At 38.9% G+C, this 27,093-nt stretch overlaps 1 protein-coding gene across 6 annotated transcripts in view; it reads right to left on the reverse strand.

The window, feature by feature from the left end:
* rps6kb1a (ribosomal protein S6 kinase b, polypeptide 1a) overlaps nucleotides 1-27,093 on the reverse strand; it is a 211,542-nt gene that overhangs the window by 133,416 nt on the left and 51,033 nt on the right. For all 6 annotated transcript variants that reach the window (XM_069910978.1, XM_069910976.1, XM_069910977.1 and 3 more), the window contains 2 exons: nucleotides 24,500-24,664; nucleotides 7,856-7,975 (listed from right to left, as the gene is read on the reverse strand). In XM_069910978.1, coding sequence (XP_069767079.1) covers nucleotides 7,856-7,975; nucleotides 24,500-24,664 — 285 coding nt within the window. The remainder of the gene's footprint in view (nucleotides 1-7,855; nucleotides 7,976-24,499; nucleotides 24,665-27,093) is intronic.

The following is a 27,093-nucleotide window of genomic DNA, read 5'->3' on the forward strand; positions in this document are numbered from 1 at the left end:
TCTTCAACAACTTTGTGGTTAGAGGAAGCTGTTTTTCTTCTGAGTCATCCCTGTCCAAACGGTTACTGGAAATGGAAGAGATTTCACAGAAAACATGTGATCCTCCCAGACAAAACCGCACTTCAGAGGGTGCAGTGAAGGTTCACCAAGAACGCTTCAGGGTTACACATATACTGCAGCTGCTCCTCATTAGAAAAATAAAGTAACTCAACCCACTTGGTGTAACTTCTCAAAGTGCTCGTCAAATTAATAAATATTTCGGAGTTCAAAGCAGTTCTCAGATTCAAACACTTGTAGCCATAAAACTTTAATTGTCCTTCCCTTGACAAGTTTGCTTTGCATTACAACTTCATTTTTAATAATTTAACATGAAATGTTAACAATTTTAGACTAGTTTTATTCATTGAGAAACTAAACTTTCAAAATTTGACCATCAGCTTTGAACATGAAATGGCTCAATGAGAGTTTGAATTCACCATTGATCACGACAGCAGAACAAGGGGAGGATCCAACCAAACGGTGACCACAATCAATGAGGTCATGCAGATGCTTAGACTTCAGTTTTTTTTATTTCAAAGATGAAGTAATGCAAAAGAGAAATCAAGAACAGATATTATGGAAAGGGTTGTTTTTAAAACAACAATGTTGTGCATTTGATCTTTACCTGCATTCTACAGCCTGGAGAATGCTGAAAATCACAGTTTACATGGCCTGCTCTTGGGAAATAATTTCGTTTAAGGCAGTGTTCGCTGTCACTATGGGTTAGAAACTCATTCTGACGCCTCCTTTATCACCCAGGTTTATGAATCAATTGAAAATACACTTTTTAAAGTTTGACAAAAGCCAAACACGAGCTATCAAAATTTGTCAGCCACATACAAAAGATGATAAATCACAATGTCTCCAACAGAAAGCAGGGACTATGTTTACTGTATGCACCTATTTATCAATCGAAAGTCACTATAGGTTCTTAGGCAAAATGCATCCACCTTGCACTGCAGCTGAGACCCAAACATGGTCTCAAAACATTTTTAAAATTACTTGAGAAGACAGACATCCATCTATTGAATTCAAGATGTTTAAACAGGAGAACATATCAAGTTGGCCATCTATGTGCATATTTTCTAAGGAGTGCCATGTCTCTGCAAATATTGGAAAATTTACAACTGCTTTTCCAGTGAATAAATTGAGGTGGCAAGACAAAATATTAAAATGTAATCAGCTAAAATTATAATTTTCCTATCAAGACAATAATGGTCTTTAGTGAGGCGAGGGGGTTATTGAAATGGGAGAGGGTGCTCATGAGGGTAGAGTGGCAACAATGCAAGGAACTCAACTCTGCACCTTGATCCTCTCGACCAGATTGAAATGCTACTCTCAGAAATGTGTTTTGCTGAAAGGATTTTCTGAAATTTCAAAACAAATACATGCTCTCTCCTGTGTTCAACTCCAGTTCAAAACATGAATGGTTCTAGTTAAATATTTTTCACTGAAAATACACAAATTCCTCCACCTATTACACAAACAACCAACTAAACTAGTGCAGCTGAAGCATCCAGAAAGGCATGCTCAACAATTTCTGCCGTCATTCCTTGTCTCTCCAGATAGATGTAAAAACATAGCGCTGGAGAAATTCAGCAGGTTAAATAGTATATAGCAAAGGTAAAAATACATAATTAACGTTTCGGGCTTGAGTCCTCCATCAAGGTATGGAAAAATGTCGGCAGGCATCTGAACAGGGGGGTAGTTGCAAAGGCAGGAAGTGATAGGTGAAAAAGGGAGGGAGGGAGGGGACAGCAGCAATCAGGGGAGAAGGGATGGCTAGGTGAAGGGAGGGAGGAGAACTGGAAAGGGGAAAGAAAGCAGGGAGGGGAAAGAGGAGAGCAGGTTAGCAGAAACCAGAAAAGTCAATAGTGATGCCATCTGGCATGTGCCATCTGGAGAGTGCCCAGGCGGAAAATCAGGTGTTGTTACTCCAATTTGCGGGTGGTATTGGTGGGACAGTACACAAGGCCCATGGACAGACATGTGAGTGTGGGAGTGTGAAAATGTCTCGACTCAAAAGGTATGACAGAATCAATGCAAGAGGCTTGTCACAGACTTTTAGTCATTTTTTGAACATTTTAATGCTCATCTCAAAGTCACAGGCAAAACCAAAGTGCGTAATTTTGACTTGCCATGCAGTTGCCAGATGAGTAATTTCATCGCTTGGGTTTATGCAAAAATCCTCTAAAAGGTAACTAGAATTAAAAAAACCCAGAATGTACTCATTTTGCTACCAGTTGCAAAAACAAAAAAAACCCCTCACATAATTTGCTTTATTTAAAAAAAATATGAATATTATTGGAAATGGAAGAAGGCACAAGTTACCACCAAGCTTTAATACCTTTGAGAGAGCAAATCACTCTGATATTAAGGCTTCATGAAATTCCAAGACTGCTCCTTTAGCCTGAGAAAATCACTCGTCTTACCAATAGGAAGGATTAGATGGGAATTGAACTTTGAATAAATGGGGAAGGGAGTGAGGGAGGGAGGGAAGGGAGGGGGGGAAAAGGGGAGAAAATGACACAGTATATATTCAAGAGAAAAATGTCTGTATGTATTTTGGTCAATATGGTTTATTGTGGAAAAAATTAAAAAAAATAAAAAATTTAAAAAAAACCATGCAGGGTGAGGGATTAAAATGTGTAACCCAAACGTTTACGGCTTGATAACATTCAAACTGCTGGATCTGGCAGTGTGTCAAATTATTGATCCCTGCTAGCCAGGGATCAGTGCTACAGTGTAGCATCAAACACCCTACTTGAAACCATTGTCAATATCTTCAGGGACAAGATGGACTAAAGCACACTGGACTATGAACAGCCACAAATTTTCAGGCAGATTGTGAGTACAAGATTAGAATAAGAAACTGTCAGTTATTTAGCATTAAAATGGCAATCTCCAAGCCAGCACAGAAGCATATGGAGACAAAGGTTACATTGAAGATTGTAGTGTATTCCTCAAAGACAGGAGACCAGATCCAAAGTTAGAGCAGCATGTGGCTTTTGCACACTTAGGATTGCCCACAAGTGGTTAAGATTGGAGGCCAAAGTTGTAAAAGTTTCAATTCTTCACCCCTGGGAACTTTGCACACAAATCACAGTTAAAGTTTTAGGATTTACCACAAATAAAGCACTGTCACCAGAACTGAGAAGCTTCCTTGGTCATAAAAATGAATGATCAACATCATGACCTCAGTACGCTCCAACTTCAAGAAGCCACAGCACAACATGATGTAGGTGGCACCTTCCTTATTCGCAGTGAGCATGTTCAGAAATTTCACTTTTCTGTGTCTTCAGTGTAAATTTTGGAAAGTTACAGGTTAACTTTGTCCAAGAATAGTTAATACACAAAAGTGCTGGAGAAACTCAGCAGCTCCTCATACTTAATGAGGAGCATGATGACCAGTGACCTGCTAAAACTGAGATTCCACTATAGATTGATAATATTTATTTTAAATACATGTACAGAACTTGTCTGTACGTATGTGGGTTCTTTGGGCTGTATTGTACAATCCAATGGTGAATAAACTTGAACTTGGTTATACATCTTAGCCTCCTGTGAACGTTCTGCAGCACTTTTGTTTATTAACTCTCCAAACCAAAATACATATCAACCAGACATCAAATAAAAGGTTTACAATCAGTTGAGCCTCTGTTATGTAATGGAGAAGGGATTTCAGAAGGATGAAGTGAGAGGTATTGTAATCCTAAAGCATCTTCAATCTTTGCATTTCTTAGTAATGTCTGAATAGCTAACTGATAACCCCTTCCAAAGAAATCATGACATGGGATGGGAACTATTTTTCTGGAACCTGGAGCAACTGGTTTAATTTAACACATCTTAATTTGGGGATTAACAAGAACCCAAAAAGAGCAATCAATTCATAAAATTGCAATTGTGAACATTAGGTAAAGCTGATCACACCAAAGGACAGTTACTACATTCATCTCGCAAGTTATTTCGTCAGCCAATGGGAACCTGTAGAACAGTAGAATCTTGTCCTTTGTGCAAATTCTCATGCCAGCTTTCAAAAATCTATTTATATTGTCCCACTTTCATTCCCTTTGCCATACAATGCTTATTCCTAACTGGAATTTTTTTCTGAATCTGGTTCCAGTGTCCCTTCACGCTATGGTCCAGTGATAATGTATGGTTGAAGAAAAATTCTTGGAGTCTCTATGCATCTAATTAATGATCTGTTACTTCTGTCTTCAGAATGGCCAATCTCAACCACTTTTTGGCTCTGGCCTCCTTAGCCTCTGCTCAAAGTTTATGGGCCCCCGTTCCTGTGAACCAGTCAAGTTTAGTTGGTTTCTTTTGTGCTTCTCTCTGACTGACCTCATAAAAAACATGGCCCCCTTAAATGTACTGTCTCTCTCAGGGTTAGGCCGTATGGCCCCTGTTGAGAATGGCTGATCAAGAAAGTTGGTAATGAATGCATTGCAGAACTCCTGAAATTACTATTGCATTGTCATTGGCTTCAAAGGTATCAAGATTGAGCAGTTGTATCAGGGCAAAGGGGGGTGGGGAGGGGATAAAAATGGATTCTGCAGGTCATATTGATCTTGAAAGAAATTGTATTGTTCGTTCAGTGCGTGCCCGTCCGTGCCCATTCACTGACGTGTTTTCGCAAGACTTGCCAAACAAAATGCATTGAATTCGCCCATCGTTATTGAACGAAGATCTACCGGGACCAATGCCTAAAGAGGGCGCACAAAATCAGTGAACCGGTGCGGACTCGAAAGGCCAACATGGCTTGTTTCCGCTCCGTTAATGGTTATATGTTTATGGTTATATGGTTTGAATTATTATGAGTCTTTGAAAATTAAAAAAATAAAATATTTAAAAAAACAATTGAGCATGCTATTCAGCTTTTGCTATAAGACAAGCCACTCAGTAAGAAAGGCAGGCAGCGACCATTCAGAACAATTTCAGAGTTTGAAGATCAAAAATTCAGGTCGAGCTTAAAAAAGTTCCAAATTGTTCAGCTTAATTTATCAGAAAACAAGAACAAATGGGAAAGAAATGGAAGCAGAAGTCAGCCATTAGCTGGGCCTGTTCTTCCATTCAAGATCATAGCTGACATGGCTGTGAACTCACCCACCTGTTCCCCGTGACCCTCAATTCCCTTCCTCTTCAAAAATCTGTGGTTTAAATATATTTAACTGCTTCCTCGGGCAGAAACTCTATAGATTTATGACTCTTGTTCCTCTTTACTTCATCTTAAATCTGCTCCTCCGAATCTCGAGGCTATGTCCCCTAGTTTTAATCTCACCTGCCAGTGGAAACTACCTTCCTGTTTCAATCAAACTGTATACATTTCTTTCATAATTTTGTATTTCCATAAGATCTCCTCTTTTCCTTCTAAAGTTCAGTGAGTAAAGTCCAGGCTACTCAATCTCTCCTCATCAGGCAACCTCTGAATTTCCAGAATCACTCTAGTGAATCTCCTCTTAACCACCTCCAAAGCCAGTGCGTCCTTTCTCAAGTCAGAAGATGAGGAATGTACAGAGTACTTCAGGTGCAGACTACCCAGGACCCTTTGCAGTTGCAGCAGAACCTCCCCACTCTTACATTCAATTCCTCGAGCAATTATGCCAACATCCCATTAATTACCTTCTGGACCTGCAAACTAACTTCTTTCAATTAATGCATCAGCACTCCCACAACTTTCTGCACAACACGAGAATTCACAGTGGAGTAGAACAATTTTTCGCCGTTGCATAAAAAGCAGAGCTGCCTGCGGAGACCTGTGACTAGAGATGTGCTCAAGAATCAGTGCTGGGTCCACTGTTGCTTTATCATCTGTATCAATGATCTGGATGATAATGTGATGATCTGTATCAGCGAACTTTCAGATGACACTAAGGTAAGGAGTAGACAGCAAGAAAAGTTTTCAAAGTTTCCAGCGGGATCTGGATCAATGAGAAAAATGAATAGTAGGGAACTGCAGAGCAGGATTTTTTTTTAAAAAGTGGGATCCAGAAATACAGATGTACGATTCCCAAAGGATAGGGTTGCAAGAGAGCTTTTGACACGTTGGCCTTCATAAATCAAAGTACGAGTAAGAAGTTGAGATGTTACGTTGAAGTTGTGTCAGTTCGATTATTGTGTGCATTTCTGGTCACCTAACCACAAGAAAGCTATCAGTAAGATTGAAAGAGTGGAAAATTTACAAAGATGCTACCAGGATTTGGAAAGTTCAGTTACAGGAAAAGTTGAATAGGTTAAAACTTTATTCTCAGGAACATTAGAGAATGAGGCAAGATTTGATGGAGGGAAACAAAATTATCAGAGGTCTTTCTTCTTCTTCTTTGGCTTGGCTTCGCGGACGAAGATTTATGGAGGGGGTATATCAGAGGTATAGATGGGGTAAAAGTACAAACACCTTTTTCCCACTGAGGTTTGGTGAGACAAGAACTAGAGGACATGGGTCAGGGGTGAAATGTTTAAGGGGAACATTTAAGGGTACTTTTTTCACCCAGAGGGTGATACAAGAACTAGAGGACATGGGTCAGGGGTGAAATGTTTAAGGGGAACATTTAGGTGTACTTTTTTCACCCAGAGGGTGATACAAGAACTAGAGGACATGGGTCAGGGGTGAAATGTTTAAGGGGAACATTTAGGGGTACTTTTTTCACCCAGAGGGTGATACAAGAACTAGAGGACATGGGTCAGGGGTGAAATGTTTAAGGGGAACATTTAGGGGTACTTTTTTCACCCAGAGGGTGATACAAGAACTAGAGGACATGGGTCAGGGGTGAACGGTGAAATGTTTAAGGGGAACATTTAGGGGTACTTTTTTCACCCAGAGGGTGGTGAGAGTATGGAAGTAGTGGATGCAGGTTCAATTTTGACGTTTAAGAGAAGATTGGCCAGGAAAATGGATGAGGGGAATATGGAGGGCTATGATCAGGTGCAGGTTGATGGGATGAGGCAGAATAATGTTTGGCAGGGACTAGATGCAGTGTTCTATGGTTCTAATAGTCTGATTGACTATCTTCCTTTCCAAAATGACTTGTCCTTGACACAAAGTGATTTTCCACTCAACTTAGTGTCATCAGCAAACTTGTACATGCTACACTTGGACCCCCCCCCCCCCCCCACCTTCCAAATCATTTGCATATACTGTGAACAATTGTGGGCCCAACGCCAATCCTTTTTACACCCCACTATTCAGTAATAGTTTATAAACGCATTTTTAAAAAAGGAATAATGTCAGAAATGAACACCAGGTTCTTCCAATAGCAATCAAAGTTCTTCCCCTCCCCCCTATTTTCAATGGGTAAGATCCAAATTCACTGAAGATAATTTCACTTCAAAGAATGACACAAAATTTCAGTAGCACACTGACACAATTATAAATATTCTGGAATAACTACATGTATCTTGATGAAGGGCTCAAGCCCAAAACACTGGTGAGGTGTCTTTATCTTTTGCTACATGAAGTCCCCTGCTTGACCTGCTGAGTTTCTCCAGCATTGGGTTTTTATATTCATTTAAAATCTCACTGTCCACCATATGCAGCAAAATTGAGTGAAATATTCCTCCTTTCTCTGAAACTTTATTTATCTGGAAATGTATAACCCAGAGACAGAAGAGAAACTGATCTCTTGGCTCCAAACCCAATTGTCTAAAAAGTACCTCCTGCCTATAAAACAGTAACTTTCTCAAGGAGATTGGAATTGTTGATAACACCACATTTTTGGCAGATGCCAGCATATGGTTTACTGGATTATGATAATTGTACAACTACTTTATTCAATAAAAATCTGCTTCATCTGAAGCTTTGCTTAACAAATAATCCCACCTCTGAATTCTGACCATGTTCCAGTATTTCTTCAAACTCCTCATTAGTTTCTGAGCCTGACAGACGAGCTGCTCGTGCCATGAAGTATGGAGGCAGCTCTCCAATTGCAGTGCCAGCTCCCTGCAGAGGAAAGGGTAAAACAATGGAATAAATGAAGATTGACACAACACACATCAATTGGGGTAAATACTAAAAGATAAACGGCTGAAATCACAATGGTTACAATCAGGCCATTAAGGATCCACACATTTTTGTAGGGACAAGAACAAGCTCAAAACAGGGAATTCATGAGAGGTTATTTCCAGCAGCATAACCTGATGTAGCCTGCCAAAGGACTCTCTCTACCATTATCAGCAAGCCAGGGTATCAACCCTAGTTCAGTGAGGAATGCATGCCAGGAGCAACATCAGCCATACCTACGAATGAGATGCCAACCTACCGAAGATGCAACAAAGAACTAAATGCACAGTAAAACAGTCAACACCAACTTGTAAAAGACGACCAAAACCAGATATGAGATTGAAGCTCTGCAGTCTTACTATATCTAATGAAAAGGCAACTCAAAATATACCCCCTTCCTTATGATGGTGAAGCCAACACATGGGTGATAAAGAAGGCAACCAACCACCATGATGCTCAATACCTGTTCCTTTCCTGCTTCCTCCCAAGATCCCCTCCATCACAGAAGCCAGCCTTTCTTCAGCCAAATCAATTCACTCCACGTATCAAGACAGAGCACCAGATAGAACAATGGGACCAAACAGCACCCCAACTGCAGATGTGCTCCAGAACTTGCTTCATCCACATACAGGATAGATACAGTTTAGATGTCTATCTAACACTGGAAAAAGGTTCTGGTATGCCCTGTTCACAAAAAAAAACAGGACAAATCCAAATTAGTGAATCACTCTCCCTTCTCAGTCATTGCATACAATGGAAGTTGTCAATAGTGTTATAAAGTGGCATAGTCAGGACCAGTTGGTTGCAGACCTCAATCACAATCTTGCTCCAATAAGGAGATTAAGAGAGCAAAGGAAAGAGTGCACTTTCTGTTGATTTTTGACCAATAGACTAAATGGCCCTATGAACCTGCTCTGGCTTATCCAACTTTCCAGTTTTCATGGGAATTCATATGCAGGTATTTGACAATTTTAGCCTTGACTATATTCAAGTCGAGTTTATTGTAATCTGAATACAATCCGATTCAACAGTCTTCTCTGGTCCTTGGTGCAAAACACACAATCAGACATAACAAACATACAAACAATGCATATAATTCAATTTGCACAGCAGTTGGACTTCTGAGGATTCACAAACCTCTGGTCAGTCTGAAATGACCTTTCAATCTGAAACTTTTAACCTAATCCTGTATTTGTCCATGTGGGAATACATCCTTTCCCCATAGAAGTGAAATCACCTCTCACTTTCCTCAACTCTGAGTAAAGAACCCAACCATTCACCCACAACTCATGTTCCAAGCACTTTGCTCCAGAAATCAACCCAGTGAATCTTCTCTGAAATGTTTCCTTGAAAGAATATCCGCCCCCATCTTTCAAATGCGGAAACCTAAATGTTACATCACACTCCAGGGGCAGCCTTGCCAATGTTCTATCTCGTTGATGCAAGGCGCACCTACTTTGGACCTCTAGCTCAAATGCAATGAATGTCAACATTCCATCTGCAGTCCTATTCATTTATTGTATCACATTCACATTCTTCTTCTCCTTGTTAAAATATTTTTTGATTGATTTGATAGAGAAAAATATTACATGTATATATGGTTTAGATATTAATTATATAGCTTTTATATAATGCAATGCAGAATATGAGTCACATATAAATTAAACCTAGACTGATATAATTCTCAAAAAAAGTGAAAAATCCTTATGAGAGTTTCACCTCGTATACATTTACACTCTTCCGTGCATCCCTTTATAAACATTAATATGGTTCGTAAAATAGGAGGTTCCAGCACTTGTCAAACCAAAATTGACCCATATAACCCGCTCTTCTACTTTTAGCGTATATATTTAACAGCAGCCCCATATATGCAAGAACATTATATGTTCAGTAACCCTTACTGAATACATATTGGAAATTCAACTGGTTTCCCTTTATTCACCTTGCTCGTTAGGTCTGTTATGAGCACAGAGGTCCCATAAACCCAGCAGCAATAGATATTCACCAAGACAAATGGTTACTTAAACAAGAGTTGCTTTTAATTATCTTTAAACATGAAAACAGAATCACACTTTAACTTATCACTATTGACTTAACTAAACTAACTTAACCCCCCCTTCTAATTCTAAACGCATGTCTATGTAACGTGTGCATAAGTTCAAAAAAGTTCTTTGATTCACAGTCCAATCTCACTTCTCATTCCTCCAAGTTGACTGGTTGCAGGCAATTCTTAGACTGTGCACAGAATTTAACATTTATGAAGTTCACCGTGATTTGGTACTTGAAAGGTAAATGGTTACCGCTCAGGAAGGTTCTTGTCGGTTTTCAGAGAGAGATTTGTTGTTTGGTGAACACCCACAACTGATTCCTTGTAACCAGCCACTTCAGTGTCTTGCCAAAGAAACTTACCCCATCAGGGTTTTCCAGGTGATAACCTCTTTCTTTCAGGTCATCACAGAGTTCCTTTTTGTTTCCCTTATTCCAAGTGAAACATTAGGCAGCCAGTCCTCTCCTCTTGCATGAACCACAAGGGGTTTGACCAGGCTGAACTAAGCAGTCACAACCCATCTTCCAAATGGGGTTTTCCACAAGCTTTCCAGCTCGTCCTGTTCCAGTCCCAGCTGCTGCTGCTGACTGTAACACTGCAGAATTGAATTCTCTCTCCCTCTCTCTCTGAGAAAAAATCTGTTTTACCCTCTCTGCTTGCAAAACCACATGACCCTCTTAGAACAGCAAGTTCCACTCCAGGCAGCCTGCGGCTCCGATGAGTTTTTTCTTTTTGTAAACAACAATTCATTAGTGAAGTCTCTTGGGCACTCTCCAAAGCTTTTGCAAAAGCTCTTGGATGAGCAGAGCTCTTGAATTTTAAATAAGATCTGTTTTAAAGTGTTTGTATGTGACCTACACTAAAATTCCTGCCCCAATTTATCTCCCAAAAACATATCTATAATTTGTCACAGGGCTGCCAAAAATTCTGAACATGAGTCACACTATTTTCTTCCCACAAAACCACATTGACTTTGTTTCTACTCAATAGCATTTTGATTGATTTTGTACACATTAATAATTCCTTAATAATGGATTCTAGAATTTCTCCCAATGAGTAATAAGCTAACTGATCCCAAGGTTATCCGTTTTCTATTGCTTTCATTTACTGTTGAAATTATATTTTTCCACCTCCCAAGACTCTTCTCAAATCCAAAGAATTTGGAAACTTGCAGGCAATGCATTAAAAAAAATATCTGAAACTATCATTTTTAATGCTTCAGAATGCAAATCTGTGTAAAATACTTGACACTGTGTTCCATTGGAATTTCCCCAATATTGTTTCAAGTTCCTCTCCCTAAATGCCCCCTTATTTTAATCCATTGATAGGACATCTTTAGTGTCTTCTATCTTGAATACACAGAATATTTGCTCAAGTGTCTCTGTCATTTCTTGACTTAAATAAGGTGGAGGACAGCTGCTTCTGGCCACCAGCAGCAAGTGAAAGGAACTCATTTAGCTTTGGATTGTAAACAGCTTTACATGCACAATAGTGAGATTTATTTTACTCACTAGACCATTACAACAAGGCTGAAATTGCTGACCTGACAGTTAATGTATTTCCGTGCCCAATTTCTGGTCTGATCAGTCTTATTTCACTGACCAAAAGGTGTTGAAGGGACAACAAAACATGAGTAGATTTTGCAGAAGAGGTGAAGTGCATTAATTTAACAGATACAAATAAATATTCTGAAAGTCAAAGTCAGTACATCTGAATATTTCATTCACATTACAAAACACAATACAAAATTGCCTTCAACAGTGAGTAATATTTTCAATTGACAGGTGAAATAAATAAATACAAGCTGACACAATTCACTCATATTGTTGAGGATCATGGTCATGACCTTCTGATAAACAGTGTAGAGTTTCTAAAGTTATCGTAGATACTTTTATGCACCACTTACAAATTGTTTTTGATAAATTATCCCAGCACAAAATGCTTGGACTGAGACCAAAGGGACTTAGGGGACTGAAGCAGTTGTTCAGAACAGGGCTCTGGGCCACGCAGCTCAAGTCCATGTTCAATGGTGGGAAGAGGACCTGCATATATCGGTTTGCCTGCAAATGTTCCTTACTTGTCATTGTTAGTTAAGAGTGTCGGGGGTTCTTGTTAAGCTGGTCTCGGACAATAGGGCTCTATCTAAAGTACTACTGTGCTGTACCATACCTTAAATGTAATGGAATTTGGCACAGACTTGGGTATAAACTTGATCAAATTGAAAACCCAAGACAAAATTCAACCACTATGATTTGGTGCAAAGGCCTGCCTGAAAATGTTGTGGCACAATGCAGTCAAATAGCAATTCTTGATCTCTTGGTCAAAAGTGAATGAGCTAATTCCTGAAGGATGCTAATGGGGCGTATTTGTTTGTAGATTAGGGTTAGGGTCCCTCTCAAGTATTCGATGCATTTGGAGGCACCACACAAGGCAATGTTGAAAAGCTTTAGAGCAGCAATTCAACTTTTTTTTTGGCGATGGCACCTGAGCCCTCAACTCAAATTTTATGGGACACCCTCCCTGTGAAGCAGTCATTTACTTTGTATCTCCATACTTTTCTACACAAAAAAAAAAATTAAGGATTTCAGTCTGTGGCCCACTTTAAACTGTGCCCACCCAACACCACCCCTCACCCCCCAGGTTTGGGGGAGCGCATGACTCCTGTTGAAAATGGCTGCTTTTGAGGGTGCAGAGATGACTGACAAAAATGTGTGTGGGGGGGGGGGGGGGGGTCTTCAGATATATGGAATGAGTTCAATAAGCTGCCATTATTCTCCTTGAGACAAGAAATAGTCAAGAGAAAAATAAACAGATGAATAAATTAAAAATTGTGTCATGTGGAACAAGAGTCAATAAACCAAAGATATGGATTTAAGGTAATTAGCAACTGAACTTGAAATTTGATTTCCTGCACCCCCCCCCCCCCCAACTAAGAATTATTATCTGGAATTCACCAATGGTGGATTCAGATTTAAAAATAAATTTCCAAAGGGAACCAAGAGCTTTCAGAGGAAATCCATAATTTTATTGAATGACAGTGTATGCTTGAAGGGCAAAATTATCTGCTCCTCATCCTGGAGCATGTCTCTATGTTTTGGACTCTGTGGGCTTGAGGCATGGGACTAATTAAGGCATGACAAGCCAGAACGATGGCACCTTTGCACAGGCTTTATTAATTTTTGTGAAGAATTTATAAAAAAAATATTGTTTAATCTTAAATTTGGGACATTTTCTTACAGAGAGGTGTTTGCTGCAATTTGCTTTTTCCTACATGTAACTAATGGGGAGAAGTGACAATAATTTTAAATATCAGGGGGTGCAATAACTCATCTCGAGTTTAATTTCCTTTCTTTGCTCCCTTCTTTCCAACCATCAACATCCACCTCTATCCCTGATCTAGTCACCTGTGGTTCAGTATGCATGGATTCCACAAATGAAATAAATTTAAAAACATCTTTTGCAGGAATATACAATATTTTCACCAAATTGTACTCTTCCACAAAAACAAATCAAAAAACCATATCTAGCAAAGGCTTGAGAATTGTTACAGTTGAAGACTACAAAACAATTTTGTAGTTGGAAAGATTTTAGAGAGCCATTTAATAGTTCAATACAAAAGAAACCAGAGAACATGTTCTGAACTAACACTACAAAATAAACTTGACTGCACTGTCAGGTTATAGTTTGATCGTTATCTTTTACATCTCCACCCAGCTTTCAGTTCCCACTGTAGTATCGACACGTACATGATCTAGCCTGACCATTATATGGTGCTGAATGCGTCAGAGGAGATGCTTCTCAGAAGAGATGTTAAACTTAGGGTATCTGGTTCATCAAACTGACTATAAAAAGCTCCCCAAACTATATTTTAAGAGCAAGCATTTCACTCCACCTGCTGGTATACCACTCCTCCTTCAATCACCACTATGAAAATCAAATCAACTGCTCGTGCGTTTATGAACTTGCTGCATAACAGCTGTCTGCCAGGTTTGTTACACAACTATTTTCTGAAAAGGACATCAGAAACCAGAGCACACACAAAATATTTGAGAATCATTTTGGGTGAGAACCATAACACCCTACAGCACAGAAATCATGCCATCAGCCCCTCTAGACTGTGCCAACCATCATATAACTAGTCCCAATGACCTGCTCCCATTCCATAACACTCCAGTCCTCTCCCATCCATGTATATATCCGAATTTATTCTTAAAACACAAGGTTGGGCCCGCATTCACCACATCAGATGGCAGCTCATTCCACACTCCCACCATTCTGAATGAAGAACTTTTCCCTAACGTCCTCCCTCAACCTTTCCCCTTTCAGCTTAAAATTATGACCTCTCGTATTTATCTCCCCCAATCTAAGTGGAGAAAGCCTACTCACATCCATTGTCTATACCTCTCAAAATCTTGTAAACCTCTATCAAATCTCCCCTTATTCTTCTTCACTCCAAGGAATAAAGTCCTATCCTGTTTAATCTTTCCTTGTAACTCAACTCTTGAAGACCCAGCAACATCCAAGTAAATTCTCTCTGCTCTCTTTCAAACTTATGGATATCCTTCCTGTAGTTAGGCAACCAGAACTGCACACAATACTCCATATTTGGCCTCACCAATGTCTTAAACAACTTCAACATAACATCCCAACTCCTATACTCAATACTTTAATTTATAAAGGCTAAGATACCAAAAGCTTTCTTTACAACTCTGTCCACATGCAACGAGGTATCTGTATTCCCAGATCTCTCTGCTCCTCTGCACTCTTCAGTTGCCCTATCATTTACTGTGAATGTCCTACCTTGGTTTGCCCTTCCAAAATGCATCACCTCACACTTATGAACTCCATTTGCCCCATTCTCCCAGTTTATCCACATCCCTCTGCAAGCTTTGAAAATTTTCCTCACTGTCCACAATTCCTCTCATCTTTGTGTCATCTGCAAACCTGCTGATCCAATTTACCACATTATCATCCAGATCATTGATATATACAACAAACAACAAGAGTTATGCCTCAAATTTCTGTTCAAAGCAAAATAAAACTAAAAGGACAGTCAGAATGCTATCCTTTATTGTCTTTTCAATGATCACAATCCTTCTCACAAAGGTTTCTCCACAATGCTACTGGGCAGGGAGTTCCAGACCCTGTACTGTTGAAGGACAGCATCTTTCTCCTCCCCACCCAGCTCAAAGTGTGCACCTTGAATGGAACCTTCGTGTAGTAATGTTCATGTCTTTTTTGATGCTGAGAGTTTGGGAGGTCCTTATCACAACAGCCCAGGTTAGTAACTGCAGTACATTTTGTAGATGGCACATACCATAACCATTGTGCTCAACAACCAAGTGGCAGAAGGAAGCTTTTGAGTTATTGATCCCAGTCCATCAAATGCTCTGACCTCTCATCCATGTGAGAGATATTCCTTCAAGAAGGTAGCCAACTTTATAAAGAACCCTCATCATCTTGTAACAGCCTCTTCTCAATGCTACCTTGAGATAGAAAGTAAAGAAGGTTGAAGATGAACACTGCTCAGTTCAAAAAAAGTTTCTTTCCTATAGCCATCAGGCTAATGAATCTAACTGTGTTACACTAATCATGGACATCTCCAACACCACAAAAGGATTGTGCAATAATTCATCATCATATGACTGGCCTCGTCTAAGCTGTCAATACTCACTCCTAATGTATTGACACTTTAGATCTAGGCGATAGTTGGGTGGGGTAGATGCTCGACAATTGCTGCTGCTCTCCAATGGCTGTGTTCCGCATAGATGTTCTCGATGGTGGGGAGGGTTTTGCCTGTGATGTCCTGGGCTGCGTCTACTACCTTTTGCAGGACTTTACGTTCAGGAGTATTGGTGTCCACATACCAGACCATCATGCAGTCGGTCTGGTTCTGCGTGGTTAAGATTGCTTCAGCCTTTTTTTTAAAAATCACTCACATGCCACTATTGAGGAGGAAGATGCTCTTGATGTCTTCTGCTTTTCTGTTTGGTTGTAGCTGCTCATTACCATTCATGATTAGACATGGCAGTTACAATTTTAGAACATGACCATGTAGAATGCAAAAAGGTTCCTATTTCTTCACCACATCTAAAACACTTATCTGATAAATCGGATTTCATTTTGTGCAATTTTTGAGGTGTTAAATATCATTGATGTAAATAATTATCTTGAAATTAACTGTATCTAACATTTATTAGTCATACTATCTTGAGAGAGTTCTGCCCATCTTTTCTCATTGATTGTAATATTTAAATTAATCTCCCATTTCTGTCTAGATTTACGTATTCCCTTTTTATTAGTGCCTGCTTGTGATAAAAGATACACTACAGAAATAAATTTCTTAGTATAACCTTTCCTGATAAGAACCTCCAGCTCACTACAAGCTGGTAAGTACATCATTGGACCTGATTTTTCACACAAATATCTCCTCAATTAAAGATAGCAAAAAAGTGCATTTTGAGTAATTCCATATTTATTTCTTAACTGTTGAAAGAACATCAATTGAGCTTGTTCATAACAAATTTCTACATTTTTCATACCATGATGAAACTAGATAATTAAAAATAGGTTATCTTTAGTTAAAGGTATAAGATTGTTTTAAATCAGAGGTGTTTGAGGTGATGTACTTCCTTTTATTCCTATTTCATTTTTTATCTTGTTCCAAATAGTATTCAAGAGTTTCAGCGAAGGTGTCTCCATCACATCAGTTATTAACTTTGAATTCCATTTATAAATAAATTCCTCCTGCTGATTTCTCTCTTATTTTATCCATCTTTATTTTGACCCATTGGCGGTTTTCCTGATCCATCAGATAAAGAAGAAACGTCATTTAAGATACTTGATAATAATTCTTAAAATTAAGAAATTGCAAACCTCTCTATTTGTATTTCCATGTTAGTTCTTGAAAGAATTTTTGTGGTAACAATATGGGTAAAGTTTGAAAAAGATATTGTGCCTGTGGAAAGACATTCAACATAATACAATTTACCCCCTACTAATATTATTGGCAAAGTTGTCTATTTTTTTCAAATCCTCAATTTTTTTAAAGCAATCGTAAATAATTCAATTTGTATAAATTATCTAAATTATCTATCCGAACCCCTAAATATTTAGTCACCTCCTTTGGCCATTTAAATTGGGTATTTCTTTGACAAAGAGTATAATCTCCTTGGGTTAGGTGCATAACTTTGCTTTTATCCCAATTTACCTAAAATCTTCCCATATTCTTCCAAATTTAAATATAATTGACATAAAGAGGTCTCTGGCTCAATCAAATAGATCAAAAGATCGTCTGCAAATAAACTAATTTTATACTCCTCATGACCAACTTAATTTCTAAATCATACCTAATTATTTCAGCCAGTTGCTCTATAGTTAAAATAAACAAAGCTGGGGATAAAGGACAACCTTATCTACAGGATCTCGCTAGGTAGAATGGATCAGAGATTTGTCCATTAGTTATTAGTTTCACCTTTGGATTTTTATATAATTCCCTGATTCAGTTTATAAACATTTGTCCAAGCCCAAATTTATCTAATACATTAAACAAAAAAACCCCATTAAAAAAAAAACACTGACATGCCACTACTGAGGAGGAAGATGTTCTTGATGTCTCCTCCTCTACTCATCACCATTCATGATTAAGACATTCCAGGACTGCAGGACCTTTGCTCTGATTCATTGGCTATGAAAGACTTCTTCACTATCTGCTTCACTCCTCCATTGTACCTTCACTACAGAGGCACTTATTTTTAGATGTGCCTGGGGTTGTCTCTGGTAAGACCTACCTCATTCCTCACTGAAGTGAAGTTGGTCTCCTGACTGAATAGGAATGGCAGAGCTTGCCATTCAGTATATACATGCCTGGGCATACATCAAGGCTCATTGCTTTACCAAATTGTCAGAGTAGCATGTAGGAGAAGCCAGAGTAAGCCTTCAGCTATCCTTTCAGTAAATATGTGTGGTCCAGAGAAACTTTAGGAAAAGAAACCACCTGAACAAACTTCCACATGCACTACAGTAGCTATCAAAGATTATAAGACAGCAAGCCAACAGAATATTTAAAAATAAATCAAATTTATTTTCATTGTTCAATTAACAAAACTCAATACCTCAAGGAAAAATGCTCAATTACTCACTAGGTCAGGTGGATAACTTAATGGTTCTCTGCCAACAGCAATGAGAAAAGATCCTGGCATAAATAATACAGAAACCAGGCTTAATCTGACTCATTCATAAAATTGATTTTCTGCCCAGAAAAAAACTATTTATTACTGCAAAACATACAAACACACCAGAATTTCCTTAACATTTCTCATGCTTAGAACAATTTCTCAACAGTTATAGACATGACTTATGTCCAGCAAACTTTGTGAAAAATACTTCCTTGAATGCATCATAGCAATCATGTGTTCCTATTTGTTCTATTTACATGTGATCATTCAAATCTGAAGAGATTATTCCAGTCCAACTTGTTTAAAAGATTTTTTTTTAAACTAAACAGGGTGTGGAGTCAACACTTAACTGAAAACTGAATTTAGTCCCAGGTATTTTTCTGCAAAGTATTCATTATTGGAATTGCACCAAATTAAAAAAATCAGAAAGTTTGGCTCCTCAGGTTTTTTACTTTGCAAGTCTGCACTTGTTCTGGGACACAGACAACCAAAAGTGAGAGAGAAGAGAGAGGGGAAGGTCTGTGATGAGGAAGGCAAAGGTGATTAAATGACCTAAAGGGGTGAGAGCCCTTAGCTACAACATAAGGAAGAAGGCCAGTTAGAAGGTGGAAATTGGGGAAGAGTTGGAGCAGGAAGGGGATCAAGAAATTAGGGAGATCAGACAAGTAGATAGGGAGGTAAAGAAAGCAAACGGCATGCTTATATGCTCATCATTAGGTGGAGCATTGAGCATCCAAGATAGCAAGTCATGCTACAGCTATACAAATCTTTGGTGAGTGCAATTCTGGTTGCCCCATTACAGGAAGGAGGTGGAGGCTTTGGAAAAGGCATCGAAGAGGTTTACCAGGGTGTTGCACGAGGGTGCGAGTTATGGAGAAAGATTGGACAAACTCTGGCTGTTTTCTCTGAGTGCAGGAAGCTGAGGGGGGACCTTTTAGAGTTGTACAAAATCATGAGAGCCAATTGCTCAGGTGGACAGTCAGAATCTTTTCCCCCCAATGTTAAAACCAGATACATCAGATGACATTCATTTATGGTGAGAGGGAGGAAGTTTAAAAGAGATGTATGGGACAAATATTTTAGAGTGGTAGATACCTGCAACAGGCTGCCAAGGATAGTGGTGGAAGCAGATACAATAGTAGCATTTAAGAGGCTTTTACTTCGGCACGTGAATATCACGTTCTGATCTATTTCAACCATTTACCAACACGTGGTCCACAACCTTCTGTGCCATGGCAATTCCAGGACTCAACCAGACACGTAATGCCATGAAAGTTCCTGCTTCCACCACACTTAGGCAGTGCACATGACTGCACCACTTTGTGGTTGAGAGAAAATAAAAGAAATTTCCTCAGATCCTCTTTAACCCTCTGGCTTTAAACGTCACTTGTGGGAAACATTTCTCATTTTCCATCCTATCTATCTATGTCCAACGTGATTTTGTATGCCTGTCAGATTAGGGTTAGGGTTAACCCACTCCCCCTCATCTCCAGCCTTCTCAACTCAAGAAAAACAAACGATATACCCAGCATCTCACAACTGAAACCTTCCATCCCAAATAAACCCTAAAACCTCTCCAATGCCATCACATCCATCAAACAGGATGTAGACATGATCAAAATGATCTTGATTTAGGTGTAATTTTAAATTAAGGATATGTCTGCTCTGTCAGGCGATTATTAAAACAAAAATCCCAGGAGTATCAGAGTTATGCCCAATAGCCTGACTGACACAGGCCTCAATCACTCTCATGATGGGGAGCCCATGAAAGGGGAAGGATTTAAATAAAAAGATTAAGCTGGGCTTCATTATTGTGTGTTACATGCAAAAGCAAAAAAGCAATTGATTGTACCTAATAGCATTCTTATGCTGTGGACGGATCTATAAAAACAAACCTTAAACATTTTTTTCTTCCTGCTATCTCTTGGGAATTATTACCTTCACAATTGCTCTCTGTCAAGTTCAGGAGTCACCTCCACTTTCTGTAGCAGTCAATCCCAATAACAAGATTTATCAAAACATCTGACATTGCCTCCAAATTTTTAACAAAATTTTCAACAATTCAGCCAGTATACAATACATAACCAGTCAATTGTCTATAGCAGTGGTTTTCAAACTGCCCCCTCCTAAACTCACATTCCACCTTAAGCAATCCCTATGCCATAGTTCTATGTGATAGGTAAGGGATTGCCCAAGAAGGTATATGAGTGGGAAGGGAAGGATGAGAATCACTGTTCTAGACCCATTTGTTACTGAAATATTTTGCTTGAGAAAAAGTGTCATTAGCCCATTTCCTTTGGAGTTATGAAACCGTGCACATGACAAGTCAATTAGGTACGATTAAAACTGGTTTTCAAACTTTTTCTTTCCACTCACATACCACCTTAAGCAATCCCTTACTAATCATAGAGCACATGGCATAGGGATTGCTTAAAGTGGAATGTGAGCTTAGGGGGCAGTTTGAAAACCACTGGTCAACAGGTAAAAGACAGAAAGCTGAGAATGAACATTGTTCCTCAAGTTACACCATGAGGAACAATTACATTTTTTGCTTGCCAAATCCTCATTTCTGTGCCCTACATTAGGTTTCGTTTTTAAAACAAAAAAATAATTTCACTGCAAGACATAACACATTAATCACTTTCTCCAAAAATTGAAGTAGTCTTTAAGGAAAGGTCTCTTCCCGTGACAAATTTAAAGGGACTCAATCCAAGAAAGTATAAATAGAAATTCACAACTAACTGGTAGTGCAGACTTGACCTCAAAAAATGAGAAATTAAAATTGCAACAAGCTGGCACCATGGCACATTCAGTCTTTTTCCAGTTTTTGGAGCCAAAATTTTTCTTATGGCAACAGGTCCACAATGAACTTATAATAAAACAAGTTAAATTGTCATAAAGTTCTGAAGGGGTTCCCACTGGAACAGAAAAGGAGATGGCAGAAAAGTAAATCACAGGTAAAACAGCACACAACTTTAACAATTTATTAATTAATTAACCAGAGCTGCTAATCTTCCAAGTGTATGATAGAACATACAGACCCTTTGGCCCATGATGTGCCAACCTAGAAAATCCTACTCAATAATCTAAGCCTTCCCCACCTCACATCCGTAAATTTCTTTTTCTTGCATACATGTACCCAAGAGTCTTTTAAAAGTCCCTTTTGTACCAGCCTCCACCACTACCACTCACATTGCATTCCACTACTCTGTAAAAAAAAAATTACCCCTGACATCTCCCCTAAACTTTCCTCCCCTCACCTTGTACAAATGTCCTTTGGTATTTGCCACTGTCGCCCCAGGAAAAAGGTGCTGGTTGTCTATCTATGTCGCTCAATCTTGCAAACCTCCCATCCTTCGCTCCAAAGGGAAAAGCCCTAGCTCTGTTAACTTTGCTGCTTTAGATATTTTCTCCAATCCAGACAACATCCTGGTAAATCTCCTCTGCACCCTCTCCATAGTTTCCATATCCTACCTATAATGAGGTGATCAGAACTGTTATTTGAAGTGTGTTCTAATTTGAGCAGCAATATTACCATATTGTGACAGATTTAATTAATAATCTTACATTTGAAAGATCTTTAGGGAAAACTGTTCATAATATGGAATTTTATATGATGCAAAACTGCTAGAATTGCTAGAAAACTAAAAGTCTAGCAGGAATAACTGAAGGAAATTACTGGTAAAACAAATTACAGTCGGTGAGATTGAAAATTGATGAAACACAAGTAGATAAATGATGAATTATTTCCTAAGCTTTGAAAGAGGTGACTATAGAGAAGGATAAACCATTTATCAACTTTTAAAATACTATAGGTTCTAAATAGTTCTTGCAGACTGTCAAACAGCAAAGATGATACCAATATACAAAAAAAGAAGAAAATAGGGAACCATAACCTTTTAGCTAAACGTTAGAATCTATAATGATGTTATAACAGGAACACCGAGAAGCCATGGCACAGAAACCTGATTCAGAGTAAGCATTGATCTTCAAAAGGGAAATCATGAACAACTTCTTGGGTCCTTTGAAGATGATAATGGAGAAACCAGTGAATATTACTTTCATCAAGGAAAACAGGATCGGTGCCACTTCTGCTGTATAACTTTCTCAGCAGGGTTCGGGGCGGGGGGTGGGCTGGTGGTTCCTCCATGCGGTGTCGCAGCTGCACTCCCACCGCTCCCTGTAAAGTGTGGCGGCGCAGTATGACATCACGTGTGCATGTGCGTTGCACACATTACAATGCAACTTCCCCTCTGATGTCACGAATGTAAATATTTTCCATTTCCTATTTGTTTGCATTTCATTTAAATTTATTTACAGAACAGGGAAGATTTAATATTTAAAAATATATTTTAATGAAAGGTTTTGTGCTAAAGGCTTGACCTGCGGGTGGGTGAGTCACCGTGCGTGGTTGCGGGCAGGCACAAGACCTCGGTTGGGGGGGGGAGTGGGGGGGGGGAGGTGATGCCTGTGAATTCCCTTCACCCCTTTGGTGCTGACACTGAAGGAAAATAGGGATGAGGCAGGTAGGAGAGGCATGACCTGATGAATGGTGGAGCAGGTTCAAAGGGCAAGATGGTCACTTCCTGATGGGAATAATTATGCGGTTCTTTCCATCTACTAAATAAAAATAATTATTTAAGCAAATGACAAAATAAGTCAGTAGATTGCTCACAACCTTGGGTCATATTTGACCCAGACATGAACTGCCACACCAACAGGCAAAGCATTATTCCCAGACTTCCGAACAGTTTCATTGATGGAAATCAATGAATCATTAAAAAACATGAAGCACAGGGAAGAAATTGAATCAATATCTGCACCAATAAGGGCAATTTGACTTGTTGAGTTACAGGGCAAGGTTAAACAGGTTAGGTCTTTATTCCCTGGAGTGTAGAAGAATGAGGAGAGATTTCATAGAGGGATTTAAAATTATGAGGGGGATAGACAGAGAAAATGTAGGTCGGCTTTTTCCACTCAGGATAGATGAGATACAAATCAGAGGACATGGGTTAAGGGTGAAAGGGGAAAAGTTTAGGGGGAACATAGGAGGAACTTCTTCACACAGAATGGTGGGAGTGTGGAACAGTTTTAACATTTAAGAAGAATTTGGACAGGTACATGGATGGGAGAGGTATGGAGGACTATGGACTGGTTTGAGGTCAATGGGACTATGGAGAAAAATGGATTGGTACAAACTAGAAGGGCCAAAGGGCCTGTTTCTGTACTGTAATGTTCTAAGGTTCAGCTTTCAAGTATCTACTGTTTGTTTCCCAATTCCTTCCTGGATCAATTTATCTTCCAATGAACTCCCTGAAGAGGCATTTGAGACCTGCAAACTTGACTACTGCTACATGCTCTCGTCTGACTCTCATATTCAACCCTCTAAATCTGAAAGCATCTATATTCTACCTATCCTGTTCATTGCTGCCTGCTAAACTACATTCACCTCAGAATTTAAAATACTTCCCCAATTACATTAAGCTTGCCACCTTATACTTTCTCCTCCAGTCTTAAGAAAATAAGATATTGGAGCAGAAATAGGCTATGCAGCCCATTGAGTCTGCTCTGCCACTCCATGAGCTGATCCATTCTCCCACTCAGCCCTGCTCCCCTGCCATTTCCCCATCTTCTTTGATTCCCTGAATATTCAGATAGCTATCAATCTCTGCCTTAAACATACCTAACGGTTGGCCTCCACAGCTGCCTGTGGTAGCAAATATCAAAGGTTCACCACTGTTTGGCAGAAGAATTTCCTCTGTATCTGTGTAAAGTGGGTGCCCTTCAATCCTGAAGTTGTGCCCTCTTGTCCTTGACTCCCCTACCATGGGAAAAAAAACCTTTGTCTTATCTACTCTGTTCAAGCCTTTCAACATTCAAAATTCTTCTACGAGGTTCCTCCCTTATTCTTCTGAAGGAAGAATATTTCTCACATGCAAAAACAATCCAGGTCCCTCCATTCTTCCAACAGTTATCTCCTGAGCATCTACCATAGCAGCCAACACTTAGACTGCAAAAACTTTCAAAATCTGGCATTCTCTTCTGATTTATTTCTGCCCTTTCTTCTTTAAACTGCACCTTGTAATGTTTATCTGTCTGAAAATCACCTTGACTAGTTTAGACTCATTTTGTTTGATATCTCTCCTGTGTAATGATGTAATGTTTCACTACATTACATTTAAAAAATTTAAATGTACAATACAAACAGAAGTTGCTGTAAAATGACATAATGAGACTTACCCACATACAGGCCTCCAGCCTGACTTTGGCGATAATTGCCCACAGCGAGATGGTCTCTTTAAATTTCTCATCAGGACAGATGATTTTATCTGGATAGGGAGGCTCTGGGAAATTCACGGAGTTACATTCATAAGCAGCTAATGTCACTGAAGCAATGTGTGGTCCCTGCAGACAATGCACAAATAACAAAATATTGTGAATTAGTAACTGGGTTTCCGCTCCGTAAATGGTTATATGAAAAACTAAATTTCTATGAACTGCCAACCATCACCAATTTTCTTGCAGTGAATAATTAGATGTTTAATCTTGGGACTTCTCAGGAAAGTTTCAGATGTTCTTTGCTCAGCATCCCCAAAATCTACCACAGAGGGTTGGCAAAGGAGGGAAGTGGAATGTAGAACTAAAACCGAACACTCACATCCAACTCAAGTAGAACTTGAGAATTAAAATGCATTTTCACTTTATTAATACAGAAAGCCCAGACCCCAAATTATAAATATTTTTTAACGTATTCAAATTAGACATTTGTCATCAAATTTCCTCCAAATAAATTGGTTAAAATAATAATCTTGCAAAATCAATAGTTTTTTCAAAACTCTGTAATGAACTCCATGTTTCCAAACAAGCTGCAATATGTAGGATTCATTCTCTTTGTCAAATAGTTATTTTCTTCAACAATTTAAACTAATAGAAGACTGCAGGTTAGAAAGAGGTGGTTTGGTCCTTCTAATCTGTGCATGCCAAAAAAAATTACATCTTTTTCAGGGGAATAAAAAAAATGTCATTGCACATTTCAAAACAAGTTTTCAATGTCCTAGATGAATGACAAATAAATCAGTAACACTAAAATGTGCTTTGGCTGCATCAGCTGATGAGAAAACAGACGAGGACTCTCCTTTCAAACAGCACCATGACTTTGCACATCTGCACATGGGCAGGTATGTGCTTTTCGGAAATGTGGCATCCTTGTCAGTACAGCATTCCCGTCATTGTACCCCAGTGTGAGCAGGGGCATTACTCCTATCTTGGAATGAGGCTGAGAATATCTTTCTCTCTGGATAGCATTGATGAAAATCAGATACAAAGGAAATTGATGTTTCAAATACATTTATTTTGACATTAACAAAGATGGGATTTTATCAAGTATTAAAATTTAATCTTGCGTGTGCTGACCCACAAGTGATTCCTCATTCGCATTTGAGTTTTGCAATGAAAATAATGCTGGTCTGGTAAATGCAAATTACAATTGCTAAGAATGAGAGGTCTATGGCAGGAAGTTTTCAAATTGTATGATTGCATCAACTTCCAATTCACAAAATTGGTACCACTGGCTGGATAAAATACACAGGTAATTAGTTTCTCCAAGGCTGCTTGAAACGAAGACGGGCTTGTACCATTCTTTATATCTCTTTCCCATTCAGACACATGCCTGAAGTAGTCATACTAAACAGAAACTAACTCTTCAGCACAGAAAGACTGCATCAAATATAAAACGACCATTACGAGGCTCTTTTCTTTCCTTGCATCCCCACCATATTTCCCCAGTTTTTAAATCACTCATTTTCGCACTATGGATCATTTGCAATGACTAATTATTCTACTACCTGTAATTCAATGAGAATGAGAAGAAACTGGAGGACCAACAAACAGGACATACAAACTCCATTAACAATATAGTAGGCTTCAAGATTGAACCCAAGTCACCAAAGTCAGGAGCCAACTGCCGACTAGCTGCACAACAGCATTGTTTCAAAAGCCACGTCAAGAATTTCTCAGTGAGTGGTTTTGTAATGCATTAAATAGCTGCTGACCATGCTTTGTGTAACAATATGCAGTTAATTACATCCAATCTGCAAATTTTAGTTCTCATCCATGCAGAACAGCAATTCTCCCTTGATTCACAGTAAAGACTATGTATGTCCCTCTGTCCACCACAAAAAAATGAATTGTTGCTACAATGTTCATTGGGCAAAAAAGCTAAAACTGTGTTTTATTTCAACTCTACTAAAGGGAATGTGAAATAATGTCCTGGGATACCACAGGAAGATTTTTTGGGGAAAAAAATTTACTTACTGCTATTTTCATATCTGCTCATGGGAACATGGCTGTGATATTGGACATTCCTTCCCATTGTTCGCCCTGAAAAAGGTCGAATTGTCACCCTTGAAATATTTCTCTTCTACAGTAGGTTCCCTTTAATTTGAGTTGCAAGGCTTGGGGTTAAATGGTTTCCAAGATTCTCAAAATAATTTGATCATCAGGGAGAGCATTCAACAACACATGGAACAAAATCAGTGGTCAACCACATCAACTCCCTGCTTAGAATTTTCCTCTGATTAGCTCAGCCCTCTGTGTGCCACAAGCCCATTTTTCTCCCCCTTTGAGGGGGAAAAAAAACTAACCAATATTTACATTTTAAATCTGTGAGATAATTTCTTGGCAATTTTTAAACAGAAATTTTTTTTTCAAATGCAGACCAAAAGCCTCAAGCACTCACACCTCTTATAGTTCTGTCTGGATCAAGTCTGGAGATTAGACACAACAGTTGATTCTAGATATGTAATTAAACTACTTAATTGCAGTTTAGTAGAATG

Source organism: Narcine bancroftii, chromosome 14, assembly GCF_036971445.1.
Source record: "Narcine bancroftii isolate sNarBan1 chromosome 14, sNarBan1.hap1, whole genome shotgun sequence".
Classification (NCBI taxonomy): domain Eukaryota; kingdom Metazoa; phylum Chordata; class Chondrichthyes; order Torpediniformes; family Narcinidae; genus Narcine; species Narcine bancroftii.